At 39.0% G+C, this 15,181-nt stretch overlaps 1 protein-coding gene across 2 annotated transcripts in view; it reads left to right on the plus strand.

Moving 5' to 3' along the window:
- Positions 1–14,558, plus strand: part of LOC124261021 (SIN3-HDAC complex-associated factor-like) — a 31,184-nt gene extending 16,626 nt beyond the window's left edge. For both annotated transcript variants that reach the window (XM_046695337.1, XM_046695336.1), the window contains exons 3-5: positions 2,826–2,985; positions 5,845–6,019; positions 6,353–14,558. In XM_046695337.1, the coding sequence (XP_046551293.1) occupies positions 2,826–2,985; positions 5,845–6,019; positions 6,353–6,677 (660 nt within the window). In that variant the 3' untranslated portion in view covers positions 6,678–14,558. The remainder of the gene's footprint in view (positions 1–2,825; positions 2,986–5,844; positions 6,020–6,352) is intronic.
- Positions 14,559–15,181: the final 623 nt, after the last annotated feature.

Raw genomic sequence — 15,181 nt, forward strand, 5'->3', positions numbered from 1 at the left:
GCTTCAGTAGGAAGCAGAATATCACTCAGCCAATACTTGACACTGCAGGTTTCATGGTTGTTCAAAGCCAGCCCTCCAGTCTGCCATGCCACCATTCTGAATATGCAAGACCCCAAATTAGGTTGCGTCTGCCGCCGACAGTGGGAGAAGAGAGCCATCAGATCGGAGGGTGAATGCCCTCCAATGCTGCATTATAATTTCCTATGCAGCTGAACTCGTCTGACTGGCACAGAAGGCTTTCAGGGGATTAGGGGCCATGTCTACAAACATGGATGCATGCTCCAGCCGTACTAATGCATTTTGTGTAGAAATTTGTAGTTCTGCTGAAATCACCTCTGTGTAGCTGCATAGGTATCTGTGAGCTAGTGTTACCGCCGGTTTTAGTGTCCGACAGTCTATTAATAGCCCAGCCACTACTGTGGTCAAACTATTCTGAGGCAGGGACAGATCAATACTAGCTGGTAATTGATTCGGTGGCAGCATGCAGACTGAAAAGTGCAATTTTGTCAGATGTAACTCGTGCTGTGATAAAAAACACGTTGCTGTCTAATTTTCTCCTACAAGGAAGCACATAATTCATCTATAGATCATCCAAGCCTCTCATTACTTGTCAATTTCAAAGGAATGTATATTTAGAAATTATTTGCTTTGCATTTCATGTGTTGAGGTGGTTTTTGTTGTCGGTCATTTATATATATAGGCAGTAATTAAATTATTTTCTGGCAAAAGTTTGAATTCCACATAATGTTATGTTCAAGGGATACCATGTGTCTGATTACCACTGTATTTCAGGCTGAAATTGTCAGGCTTAAACTTATAATTTAGAATAAATTATCATTAGCATAATGTATGAAGTTGAGAGGTAAAGTGTAATATTAATAGTGGGATTGATATGAGTGAATAACTGGGAGCCGACTCTCGGGCGAGGGTGACCTTCACCTCTTCAATACACAGGCAAAATATTCAGCCGTTTGTGTGTGAGCAAAGGAGAGTAGTTGGTCGGCATGCCGACTGCAAACAGGGCACCTGTTTTGATAGTGGGTAAATGTCTGCGCAGATGCAGCAGCAAGCCATCAGTTGCAGCACCACGTGTTGCAGCGGCAGCAGTGCCGGCAGCCACCTCGCATGCATGCTCGCTCAGCCTTACATGTGCACTGCACTTGCTCGTGTTACGGTTTCTTCAACTGCTGCATTCTTTATAAACATTGACTCATAGGGTGCTGCTTAAAACATGTAACTTGAGTGGCTGCCGCTTGACAGGAACAATGAGTTTTGTAAGCGTGATAAATCTGCAAATGTTCGGCTGTGTTGTGGCAGTGGGCCAGACACAGTGGGTCAGTGTGTTAGTATGTCGATCTCACTGGCCTGCCCCACGGCTGGCTTGTACTTTAATATGACATAGACTGCATTGCATGGGGATGAATCTGCATCCTGCCAGGAGCCTCCCCTAAACTGTTTACCCCCTGCCCCACTATAGACAGTATTAGACACCACCCCACTCTACCTTTTGTTGCCCTTCAAACCACTCAACAACCTGATAGTAGTCAGCTATGGAAGGTCAAGGGTCCTTGTAGTCGTAATGCTCAAAGTCATGTTAGTATTCCATGATTTAGACATTTGCACATTCTAACTTCAAAAACAATAATTCCAGGATCTTTTACTACACTGGTTTCTCCTTCCTCATTCATTTCATTTCATCACTCTTTTGTCTACCTTTCCATCTGTCTCAGCTGTCAGAGTCTAGACTATGTGTCTGGCATCATTTTTGTCTCTCTGTCCCACCTGCATACTCTCAACATTTCATAGACAAGATCCCAAGTAGACAGAGATAGACATGGCCACTCGTAGTTACAATCGAGACGGACTGGTTGTTTTATGAAAGAATCCACCTATTTTACAAAAGCACTAGTTATGAGCTGTGGCCTAGTTAGATATGAATGATGGTATGAACTGCTGCCTAGTAGATCTACTATAGTGGTGTTTTGCTGCCCAAACTGAGGTTCATTTTCTTACATGGGTACAAACTATGATGCCCATTCATGGTGTTGATAATGTGATAATTGTTTAGTTTTGTTTATGTATAATTTTCACACCAAGATTCAATGTGACTGATGTCTGCTCCTCTTTTCTGTCCCTACACCCCCTTTCCTCCTCTTCCCCTCCTGCCCTACCTCCACCCCTTACCTCCACCCTTACCTCCACCCTCACCTCCACCCTCTCCTCAACCCACAGTACTGTGTGTGCACATCACACTCTTGTTCTACGCATCTATTTCATGCCAGTCATCAGTGGTCTCATTAGAAAACTACTCTTGGCACTATGTCAGATAGGTGGAGTTTCCATTCAGTGATTTTTCTGGGTAGTTTCTAACAGGCCCCAAGTTATCCAAAACAAACATCTCAGAAGTGGATACTGCGTACAACCTTCACTCATTCACAACATTGCTTGTTGGACCCCGTCCAGTGGCGGCTTCATCACTGCCAACAAACTGTTTGTGTCTTGTCTTCAAATGGAACTTTTCCTCCATGTTTCCTGCCAATCATGTGATTAATACTGATGTTTTAATATAATTAATATGTATTTTCAGGTAATTGTCATATGTACAACTTCTATGAATGGTAACTTACTCATGAGAGTAATGCAATTTTAGTTTTTCACGTGTGAGAAAGTTGTTGCATGAAACGTAGCCAATTCTCACATCGGCAAAACTGTATACACACATGATGCACGCACAACATTTGTCTGCAGTGAAAGTAAACAGGTTAGGTTGACAAACTTGCATGTACCTTTGAGGTTACCTGGCACTATTTGTTGTGTGTTTACAGGTAGTGGATGCTCGGGCAGGTCCTGGCACTAAGTCAGCCCTCAAGATCAAGAACAAGAGTCCACTCAAGTTCAAGAAACACAAGAAGATCAAGAAAAACAAAGAGAAAAGAAAAACTTACAGCATTCCCAGTCCCGGCCAACTCTCAGATGAATTCTCAGGTGAAAATCTGGGTTGAGGAAGTCTGGCTCATATTTGATCTGGATTATTTAAGGGGTGGCGGGGGAGCCCAATGGGTGAATATTTCTGCTTGTAATGACAGCAATGAGTATTCACATCTCCAGTCAAATCTTTATTTTCATGTTTCGAATAGTTCAGGAATATGTCAAGTTGCAATAACACTTGCTCATTCATCTTAAGTTAATAATGTTTAGTATTTTGTTGAGAAAATTTTGTTGTTTTACAGAGAAAAAGGAAGATATAAGGATGAAAATCTTTCTTATGAATTGAATGATTTTTGTTCTAAAGATATTTTTCTTGTCATGATAAGAAGTGAGAACAGCATAACATGAGGGGATGTGGTCCTGTCGATTTGGCCAAACTGGATGGTGTCACATGATACGTCTGGGTGATAATTCTATCTCAGCATGTGCTAAAGTAATTTTCCACAAGCTAACCTACAGCCAGAAGACATAGATGGTCATGAAAGTTCAAACAAGCAAAGATCCATCCTCCCCTTAGAAAGGAGTGGAAAAAACTCATGTTACAAGGGGCTGGCATTCTGAGATTACTCCTACAGACATAGAGCTCTAACCCCCTATCAACAAAATAACACTTTACAGCACAGCCTACTGTTGAAAGTAAGCTTATGTAGAAGCCCTTGAAGTGCAGTAAAACAGTTAGGATTGTGTTGAGGCCATCTCACTGCAGTTCTGTGTCACCTAGTGATTTGATGAATTATATTGCAGTTGAATATTTTCAGTTTTAGTAACCTATGTTATGGCAAAACATGGCAACATTAATGTTTGTTTTATTTGTCTGTGTGCTAATTTAATGATAAATATATTCATTTTATCATCTGTTTGCATAATCTCAAATTATGTTGATTTTATCAGTCTTTTTATCAACTGATATTTTTGATGGGTTGCTTGGCAACAAAGGAAGTCACCAGTGAAACAGTCTCACAGTTTTCAATATTAATATTAAAACTGCCATGGCCTGCTTATTACGCCACATGTAGATTTACAAAATAGTAGCTACTACCCCGTCCCTGTGAGACAGGTATCGTGACACGGCTAGATAATGTTTGCATCAACATGTTTAGGAGGGGAATCCCAACAATGCAGGATTGAGCAGCAGGTTATAACATGCTTTGTCATTCACTCCCACAAGATCATAACAATAACCCAGTAACCTCAGGCAGCAGAATACAGGGTTGTGGATGAAGCTGCTCGGGGCAAACTGTGCAGGCCGAGGGTCGACAGAGCTGCCTGCCTGCTGCACCAGCTCCACAGAAGCAGACCACACCCTTTCTACATATTTGAGTGGTGACTGGGACTCAGTAGGGGAGAGTCTACCCACAGTTGCAGTTCTGTTCCCTGTACTGTTGCTAGAGGAGGGTGGTTGAGGGACATCTGTTAGGAAATCTGAAACTCATTGGCTGTTGTCTGTTCATTAGTGTTACACCTGACGATCTAATCATGTGGGTGTAGAAGATGGCCCTGCTTCACCAATTTGCAATGTCCATTCTCCAGTTTTGACTTTGAAAATCTTTTGGAGATTATATGCCTTATGTTTCTAACATAAGGTGCTCATGAAATAGATGAATTTGCCCAACCAGTCAAACCCTTTTAATCGGGACTGTGGGGCAGATTAATTACTGGAGTCATTCCCTACTGTATGCCCTTGATTGTCATTAAGGTGGACATTCCACTGTGAATATGAGTAAGTTGGGTAGTATGCCACTTACTGTGAGTGTGTTTCATTGGGGACGTATCACAAAACCCATTGTTTTTAAATGTTTGGAAACACTGATCGCAGTTTGAAACTGAAATACTGGATTCTTTCTCCAGCTGGTTGCTGCCATCTCCAGTGTTTCAGTTTGGAATTCTGGCCCAGTTTACCAAAAATGAACATAGGTCAGGTCAATTTGTAAGTGATATTAGAAACATGTGTGGGTTCGAGTGGAATGTGGGCGGAGATAAGCCCCAGAGTGATTTAGGTTGTGTGTACTATAGTCTATACCTGCTGTCTGGGTGGTGGCAGAGTGTTTGTCTTGCTGTTCACAGGGTGTGTAGATACTCCTGAGTGTAGATGAACAAGTGCTTGTCTCCTTCTACTGATACAAATCAAAATATCCCATAAGTGTTTCATGGAAGACTTGTTGCTTACTGTTTACTTTTATTATTTGTGGCAAGGTGTTATTGTGCCAAGTTTGTGAGAAGTGAATTTTGATTCATACAAGGATTACCACATGGGTACAATTAGACTAATGTTTAGTCTCTGAATATATATAATTTTGATAGTAACAAACCAGCCCATGTAAATTGAAAAGGAGCCTCAGGGAGACCAGAGATTCAGACCTGAACCTGAGGAAATCTAGACTTGCTTTATTTAGGGCTTTAGAACTGCAGAGAGGGCTTTGCAGTAGGGAAAATAATGTGGTTCAGGGACTGTGAGACAGACTAGGGTACAATGTGTGAAGCCCATTTCTGGTGTCCCCTGCCGTGATATTGCTTGAATATTGCTAAAAGCGGCATAAAACCAAACTCACTCACTCAAAGAAGGATTATGATCCAAGTGAAATACCCAGACTATAACCATTAAAGGGTATCAGTCCTTTTCATCCTACCCTTTAGTAGTTCCTATAATAATTACTGAAAGAATCACATCTTACCATAAACTCCCTGGGGAATTCTCTTGAAATTAAAATGAACATTTTGTAGTTATTTATCTAACAAAGACCATGTAGAACAGCTTGTGCAATTTTGGTTTAATTCATTCTCTTTGTTAAAAACATTTCAATCACATTTCAGGAAATCATGAAGCTTGTTTTGACAACTTTTTCTTTGTGTCAGCAGGTGATGAGACATTGAGTCAAAACGTCTCATTTCCTCGAAAGCGTTCCCTAAGTCTGAGTGACGAGTCCGACAATGAGGATTCACGAGACAGCAGCAGCTCCAAGCACAGGAAGAGATCTCCCAGTCTTGCTCACCCTCGAGTCAGCTCCTTTCTAGATCTCAGTTACTGGAAAAAGTGAGAAGGCGGCCATTTTGGATTTTATGTTTTTGATTAGACATTAAACTTTTGTTTGTGTTCCATGACTTCATTACAGCCATTAAAATCATTTGATGCCCTATGTGAATAAGCCCTTGTCCTTGTAGTTGCACATGAATAAGCCCTTGTCCTTTGAGTTCTCTGCATAAACAGGTGTAATATGTGCCGCCCTAGCTTGGAGTTTCCAACAAGGATATTACATAATGCTTGAAACATAAACCTGTAAAGTCATTTATTCTTGCTTATAAATTTTTTGGATACTTGGAATAGAATGTTTTGTTTATGTTATATATGACATCTGTTCTGTTGTAGAACTCAAGTGTGTTGTGGAATCATCTTCAAGGGATTAAATGGAGAAGTATTACTGGACCCCAAGTTGTTGAGGCCCTGTTTCACCTGTCGAGGAGACAAAGTGACCACGAAGACAGAAATACATCGCAGCCAATCTGTTGAGACTGAGAGCAACGCAAGTAGCCAGAGCTACGGCGACAATGACTTCCTGGATGCTCGTGTGACAGCAGACCAAGATTGTGCAGCATCATCCATGACTCCCAACTTCTCACTAGAGAGACTCACTTGTGCTGCTTCGAAACTAGAGGCCAGCTTTACACACAGAGCATTGGCAATGGAATGTTGAAGCTAACAGTGATCTGATTCAGCGTGAGGCAAACATCTCAGGAAATCCTTCCACTTCTGCACAAAGAATCTGCCATTTGCCATTTTCTTTTGTAAAAAAACAAAAAAAAATCAAACCATTGTCTGCTTACAGTGTGAGAGTCTTGGATAGTACGCGTGTGCAAGTTTCTGAATGGATTATGATGACTTGTGTTTGCTCAACTGCCTTGTTGCAACGTAGAAAGTAACAGTACCTCTGTAGGTTCGCCATGAGAAGTTTCAGTTGGAAGAATAAGGGTTGTGAACTGTTACTCTCCTCTGTCAGTTAGCCAGTGAAGCTGATGACCATGGTGGATACGTACAAAGTTCACAGCTGTGGAAATACTCCTACTGGCACTGAAGGGGATGATGCCTAAAGGACTATTCCATCCTTGTGTAATGCGTACACCGAAAAATTTGTGGATCCAAAGCCTGCCTTCCCCAAACTTGCTGCCATTGAAGGGTTGTGTACATTGTTCCATTCATCAACGATCCACTCTTGTCAACTGCCAACCCTGTATTCAACTTTGCAATTTTGTAACAGTCTTCATTTACAGTTCACACCCAGCCAGTAGTGGCATTAATATGATTTTTTGTCAGAGCCTTTTCCGCGCAACGATTCATGGATCAAAACTGGATGTTGACTCTGTGTATTCGCTGCTGATGCTCGCTATTCAGTTGACGAAACAGTTTGGTGCTTTCATCATATATTCCTGTGCATCAGTGTGGCATTGTCTTTGACCCCTCTGACTGGGGTGCTAAATGATGTACAGCCCAAAGCCCTTTTTTACAATATTCATTTACACGATCTCCAACCCCAAGGGTATGAGATTACTGCTCACATGGCGTTCTCGGTCAAACCAAATATAAGAAGCAGTTGTCCAAATATCATCGAAATATTTATTACGAACCATCATTTCATCTTAGCTAGGGCAGTGTTAACGATGAGGCCAGTTTAATTTATTCCGGACCTGTATTCCCTGACATTGTCATAATATTGCAAAGACTACATATCAGCTTCATCTGAGTGCATCCCTCGTCACCCATGGACAATATGCTGTTGAAGCTATGGTGGTTTCTGTACACAGACTTCCAAGGAAGGATTTTCCTTCACTCCCAACAATCTCTCTCTTGAAGGACCAATATTCACCACGACATAACTTAAAGCTATCACCATGATAAGCACAAGCAAGATTTCAATGCCCTATTCCTAAGTGTAAAATAGTATACATATTGTTATGTTACAAATGTGTGTGTTTTTCAGTTTGTTACAGTTTTGTTCGGTGGTTCGGTGACAACTTGTGTACCATCAGGATGTCTTAGGCCTAAAAGAAAGCAACTGTTGGAATGGAGTTGTGGAAAATTTAACATTTCTTCAGGACATTTCAGCTGAAATGCAGATTAAAGCAGCATGTCATATGGAATATCATCTGAAAATCTGTATGAATAATTACCTCTAAACTGCCATTTGTGTGGAAATATAACTGATAGTATTATGATTGGCCAGAAAACAGGGTCAAACTGGTGGTTAGAACGGTTAATTTTATGCCTTTCCAAAAGAAATACTTAGTCCTAAGAGCATAGTTTCTTGGTTTGGCACTCTACCCTACCAGTTTAGTATGTCCACTGTTTACACGTATGTATGTATATAGTTATTTGGTTCTGTCAACACAAGGAAGATCCCATGCTGAGGCGTGATCAACAAAATCTGCTTTGATTTCTGTTTTACTGAAAATGTTTTTGATGCATCGAAAAACTTTTGATCTTGAAGAAGTCTATTATTATGTAATGATGATTTTTATTATTGGGAACAATTACCATGAAAACAGAAGTATTTTTACACACTTTGATGAATCATTTACTTTCTAGAGCATTATTTTCTATGGATGAAAATGAGGTTAATGATTAGTGTGGGATTTTTCTTGATTCTGTTTGGACAGAGGTGGTCTTCTATTACGTTTGTCTACATAAGTTGTTGTGATCCGAGTCAAGGTTTGTTTTTATGACATTCAGCCTAAACAAACAATCTTTATTTAAAATTCTAAGTTTTCTATCATGTATATGTTGATTCTATTTGTTGATATGAAATCATTTTTGTTTTAAGGAAATGCACCAAACTTGTCTTCTTCCGAGAGGATTGTTTAAATTTGAACTGAATTGTACAATGTTCAGCTTTTTCTCAAGGTTTGATTTTGACTATGTGTCCTATGTGGTTGGTTTAGTCTGTGTGTCTGTATAATTCACCTGACTTTCTGGAAAGTTTTTTCTCTGCACAATGAGTAGTTTTCCACCATAGGTATAGGAACAAGTTTGTATGGCTTGAGATTTGAAACATGTACATCTCGGTGATCAGGTTGTCAATTTTGACTTTATTACCCTGTGAAAATTATGAAGTAGTCACCAGACTGTATAAATTGAGCTTCTATTAATATATTTTATGGAAAAATTACCCCTGTACCTTAAGTGCTTAGCTTTTATATAATAATACTCATCAAATATCTAGGTACAACTATTTCGTAGATGTCTTGAAGTAGGCGTATGGTGCATACATTTCTTCTTAAATCTTAATCAAACTGTAAATATACGTTCCTTATCAATTTAATCATAGATAAAGCTTTCAGTTTAACATTCTTGTTTCAGAAAACGAGTTTGTCCAAATAAGACCGTATTGGGGGTAAAAATTGTCACTGTAACACTAACATGTAAGATTACTTCCTTGTTCGTTGTGGACACACTTTCTACTTCAGAGGAAGAATTTGTAAAAGTGTTAAAAGTAACTTTCAATGCAGTGTGCTCTTCCCTATCTGATATGTATTCAGTGGTAATTTTGTTATACATTGTTGCTGAAAGTTTCATATACTGGCTATGTATATCAATATTAGTCTCTCATCAGACCCTGTGTTAGATGACTGGGTAGATAGGAAAGTCCTATATATTTATGATGTTGTATGGCTTACAGTGTGTTTGGTGAAAACTACTCAGTGAGGCAGTGGTCCAGGGTCTGACAGGTGCCCTCTTCTAGAAACAACTGAATTACAATGTTGTTTACGTAACATGTCTTGAAATTAATTTCATGTAAATCCACCGTTTACTCAAGATGAGGACAAATCGCTTTTGAGTCCATTGAGTCATGTATCTTAGAGTTCCTGAACCACAGGCACGGACACAACGTTAATTATTATATAACTTTGTAGGAGAGCTAATTCTCTGAAACAAAAGAAATAAATGGGTGTATAAGCTTTCTAAATTTTTTGTTGAAATTGGCCACATTTTCAGTTCCGTCACAGTAGTTGTTTTGAAACTGTTGAAGATTCCCCAACATTTTGCCAAGCCTGTTGCAGTGAGAGAGAATTAGTCACATGATAGTAACTAATTGTTTCTAGGTTCGTTGATATGGGTGCCATTAATTTATTAGTTGTGCATGTGTCTTTCAAGTATTTGCTTTATTTTGGAGGGCACAGAGAATTGTAGATTTATTTAATGAGTTACTGTGTCCTCGAAATCAAAACACTAATCTTGAATATCCCAGGTAATTAACTTATTACATGTGTCAGTGGATTCATACTTGGTTTGTCCTATGGGCTAAGAAACTAATATATACTATTGAATTGTGTGCCCATTAATTGTACATAGATCTGTGTAAAATTGCCCCGGATTCCTAACTTATTAAGGTGCGATGTCAGCGTATTGGCTGCGATGACGACGTGTGTTATGTGCATGCTTGATTGTATATAGATATATAGGTAGTCTGTTGTTGCACTTACAAGGCATCATCTAGTCATAAATATGATGCGCGCAATCATAAGTTGATCAATATTTGTCGTACTTAGATAGAATGAACAGTTCTTGGCGGTTTCATTCAGTTGGAACACTGGTTCAAATGTTTCGCTCAGGGTTATATTAAATAGTTATGAAACAAAGAGTTGATATATTGACTGGCTTGTTTTAACAGGCTTGGCATGAGAACGACTGACTTTGAAAATAACGTTGTGTAGATCAACGGAAGCATGCTTCGTGAAATGTCAATCGACAACGGTAAATTAAGAATGCTACGCCTGTTAAAAGAAGCCTGTAAAAAATCTCTAATTACTGTTGAATGCTCTTAGATGCTCTCTGGTGGTTGAGCCTGACCTGCCTGTTTTAAAACTTCATTTAATGTTTGACCATCCCAATACGTCAGTATTTACATGTGGAAACAAGTTTCAAAAGAACCAAACATGTTTTTGTTCTTAATGAAATTTTAAAATATGCATGTTTGAACACAAGAAGGCTTCTTTTTGACAAGGTAGATACCTTCTTGCTGTGCAAGGCTGAACAGATGAATATGTTGTGTACAAGTTCCTGTATGGGTAGAGGAATTTATCATACCATTAAGAAATCTTGTTACTTTTTCTGTCAGAATCATTGTTAAGATAAAGCTCTGTTCTTGCAGAATATACACAAGTCTTCTTTTTCAACTTACTTGATGCCTTGCATATGGCCACTTGATATAAAATATTCATCGTCATGGAAACGTCACTGACGAGTGGTCTCTTCATTTCCTTTGACCATTTCTTATGCAGGATCAACTGTTAAAAAATTAGACTATGCTACCAGAAAGTTGTATATCTTTATAATCTGTTGTCGTGGTTATCAAATGAAATGAATTCATGGTGATTTCTATGTGTCTGTGTGCATCATTCCCTGAAGCTTAAGCCTCTTTCACGTGATCATTGCATAAGTCTATTACTGGCTGTTTCTCTGAATATAAATGATTCCCTAATGACCACAGTATCACTTATCTTGTCTTAAGACAACTTTCAAATGCATATCACTCACTAAGGTTACAGCGCATAGCAAGAGTATTTGTCACAAAACTTGTTATCATAGCAAGCCATTCTCATGAACCTGAGCTGCCAAATTTGTTTTGAAAAGTATCTGCTCTCTGAGCCATTTGTTTGGGTTTATATTCATACACTAGTAACTGATTCCAAATGAACCACAATTGACCTTTTCTTAAATTCCTATGATTTTGAAAGTTGTGCATTCCCTGATTGACAGTAGGAACAAGAATGTACTTTACAAATTTGTATTGTTTATTTTTATCAAGTGATCAGAACGAGGTGTATGCCAAGAGCATATATCACCATATCTTCATTTAATATAGACTGTGCAATGCCTCAATTCATGAAAAAAAAAACCTTGCCAGTTATGTTTTTTTTCCATTATTTATTTGCTCCACATTAGGCATTTCGTTGTCATGGGGAAATGTCTGAATTATTTTTTGTATTGAAAATATTGAGAGAAAAAATATAAAAAAATACTCCAGAATTGTCATGTTTGACACATTGTCAGAAGATGTCATAAATTAAGTATTCCTACATCACCATGGTATTTATTGACATTATTTATTTATTTAACTTAATGCTGTTGTTGTCATGACTGGACCCAGTTTACCTCACTATTAGCGATCAGTTAGATCTCTTGATGTGGTCCTATACTCTATACATAGTGCAGCCAGCTTCCTCAGCAATACACCAGTCCACTGTCACTCTTTCTGATGCCTTTAGAAAAATATATAGCACAGGTGTGTGCCCAAATATTCATTATTTGACATCCAGTTTATGACATCAACAAACAACGGATGTGATTTAGCTCAGTGTTTCAACATTAAATGAAAGATTTTACTGGATGTTCCCTCCCCAGTGCCAGGTATATTGCTTGAATACCCTTCAAAGCGTAAACCCCACTCCTGAGTGAAGTGTGACCCAAATCCAGCTGTTTCCATGACAATTCGATCACATGAAAATATAAATTCAGTGAGAATTTATTATTCCACTTCCTTTGAATTAGTGCTACTACCCAGCTATGAGTTATATCTACAGACAGTCATGGAAGATATGTGAAAATGGAGAGGCTAGTTCTGTACCAAAATCAAAATACATAAACTACTAGTCTGAAATGAGCTGCAGACTTTTGATGAATGGCATCTTCCCCAGGAGTACTGGTATATTGTTGTGGTGTCGTGGCTGCCCTGTGACATGTAACCACTTCCGGAGATCTGAACGTTTTAGTGATGCAGTCCTAAAACATGTGTTATTAGTTGTGTGTTGATGCATCCTGTAGTCTCCATGTTCTGTGTTGCAGGCCTATCCAAATGATATTTTCCCATGTTGCAAATGTTTATTTCCATTATAAACAAGGAGTGAAAATGTTCTGTTGCATATTATTATGTTCTATTGTACAAAGTGTAATGGAGAAAATATTTGCCACATGTGTGATGTTTTAGTCGAGAACCAAGGGACATTTGTCAGTGTCACTGCTTCCCTTGGTTCTGTTGAAATACATGAATGAATGTTCTGTTGTAAGAGTGATGGTCAGAACAAACGGTTATTGTAGCACTGTCCGGTCCTCTTCCACAAAGCCATCTTAGTGCTTTGACCATTAACTCGCACTTAGTCCCAGAGCTTAGATCACCTTGTGGAACAGGGCCCTGTGTGCCCATTTTGTGCCTGTTTGTCAGTAATTTAAACACTGAATGGTCATGAATGCTAATCAATTGATTTCTAAATACTAATCAAATCTGTAGTCCCGCCAAGAAGTTCAAAAGGTCAACAAACATGACAATAGCTCAAAAACAGTATACTTGACATGGAATTGTACAGGAAAATTGTTAGGCTAGAATTCACCCCAAACTTGTAATGAATAATACAGTGACAGCAGATACTGACCAAATTTGTTTGTCTTTGAGTTCGTTGTTTTGAAAATGTTCAAGAAGTAGTCTTTGAAATGAGCCCTGGAAGTACGGTTTTCGTGTTGCGTGGTCGTGTCCCTGTTTGTTGTACACAGAGGAGGTCTGTCAAGACTTCGCACTAGCTCCAGTCACCATCCATTACTGAACTTGGTTGTCAATGAAATGCAATAATATCTATGCACCAAGCAAGATTTTTATACTCAAAATATAGCTGTGCTTATTTTTGCAACCAATTGCATATCAGACCAACTTTATTTATTGTCGTTCTATATCTGTCACATCCATCAGCCATGAAATGGAGACAATCATGACATTGTTCCATCAGTCATCCATGAGCAAGCGGACAATTTCATTGGTGGAAATTTGAAATATACAAATTCATTAGTGAACATGTTTGTGTGTGTGTGACTGTGATCCTCAAGGCATTAGCTAACTTACGATATCTATTAATCATCATGTGTCTGCAGTGACTGGAGCTAGTGAATGAACCTGTCCATGCCCTCAGTCCTTCTGCATCCCTCTGATGATCAGTTAGGGCTGTCCAAATCTTTAATACTCCTGATCAGAATCGATAAATCTAATTCTGCTGAATTTTAATCATTTTCGGGTGCTAAAATTATCAAGTTACCTAAGTGTCAAAATTGTCTTAAACGTTTCATTGGTATGTGCGAGTGTACAATTCGATTGTTTTACACCAGATCGGCTTCCATGTGAATTCTGCAATTTGTGCCTACAATAGATCTCTTTAAGATATTTCGCTTCCAAGTCATTGTCATGTTAATCTGTCTTGCCTTGACCAGGTTATTCAATTGTCTTAGATATTCTCTTTTGTAATTTAATTTCTTTCCCACCCAGAAGGGGTTATCTCCCCTTAGATCATGCTGCCACTTGGTGGTGACCTTGTGACCTAAGGGGAGACTACTATCTGTCCCACCATGGTCTAGGCTGGTCAATGTTTGTTCCACCTGTCATTATAGCATCAATAGAACATTCCTTAGAGGAACAATACATTATTGTATTCATTTGTTCATAAGAAATTCATTTGTTCATTTATTCATAATTCATTTTTCGCCATTGTTTTCTACTCCTTGGTCATTCAGGGTTTTGTATCAATAAACGTTTGCAAAACTATTCGTTTCAGTCTTTCTCTTTATTGAAGCCGGTAATATGAGGTCATTAAGATATATCTTTTAAGTGTCACCAGAGTGGTAACCCATGAACACAAAACACATGGATATGTGTCCAAAAAGCCACGTTTGTGTTGGTGGATAAGAACAAAGTCCTCAGAGATCTCTACTTGCAGATATGTAGGATGGTCTGTGGAGGTGGCTATTTTGTCATCATTGTCATCCAGCATGACGATGTAGAACGTTGGTCCAAGATCAGCCAATGGTTTGTCTAGTCCAAACTTTTTGCATGAGTGAGTGTGTGAGGCTTTATAAACAGACACCAAGATGAATTACTTCAAGAACAGACAAGTGACGGTCTGCGTCCAGTTGACATTGTAGAAGTCTTTCTGTTTCCTGTGACCTGGCAGGCTTGTCAGATGTCTATACCGGTACTTTGTGGCCCATAGACACTGTAGAGGGCCTCCTGTTGCCTGTGACCTAAGACACAGGTCAAATATCTGGACCAGTACTTTGTGGACAATAGACATTGTAGAGGGCCTTCAGGCTGGTCAAATGTCTATACCAGTACTTTGTGGCCAATATCACTGGTCAGTCTATACCAGTACTTTACTTTGTGGCCAATGG

This window comes from Haliotis rubra, unplaced genomic scaffold (assembly GCF_003918875.1).
Source record: "Haliotis rubra isolate DU_JTF1 unplaced genomic scaffold, ASM391887v1 Scf785, whole genome shotgun sequence".
Lineage (NCBI taxonomy): Eukaryota > Metazoa > Mollusca > Gastropoda > Lepetellida > Haliotidae > Haliotis > Haliotis rubra.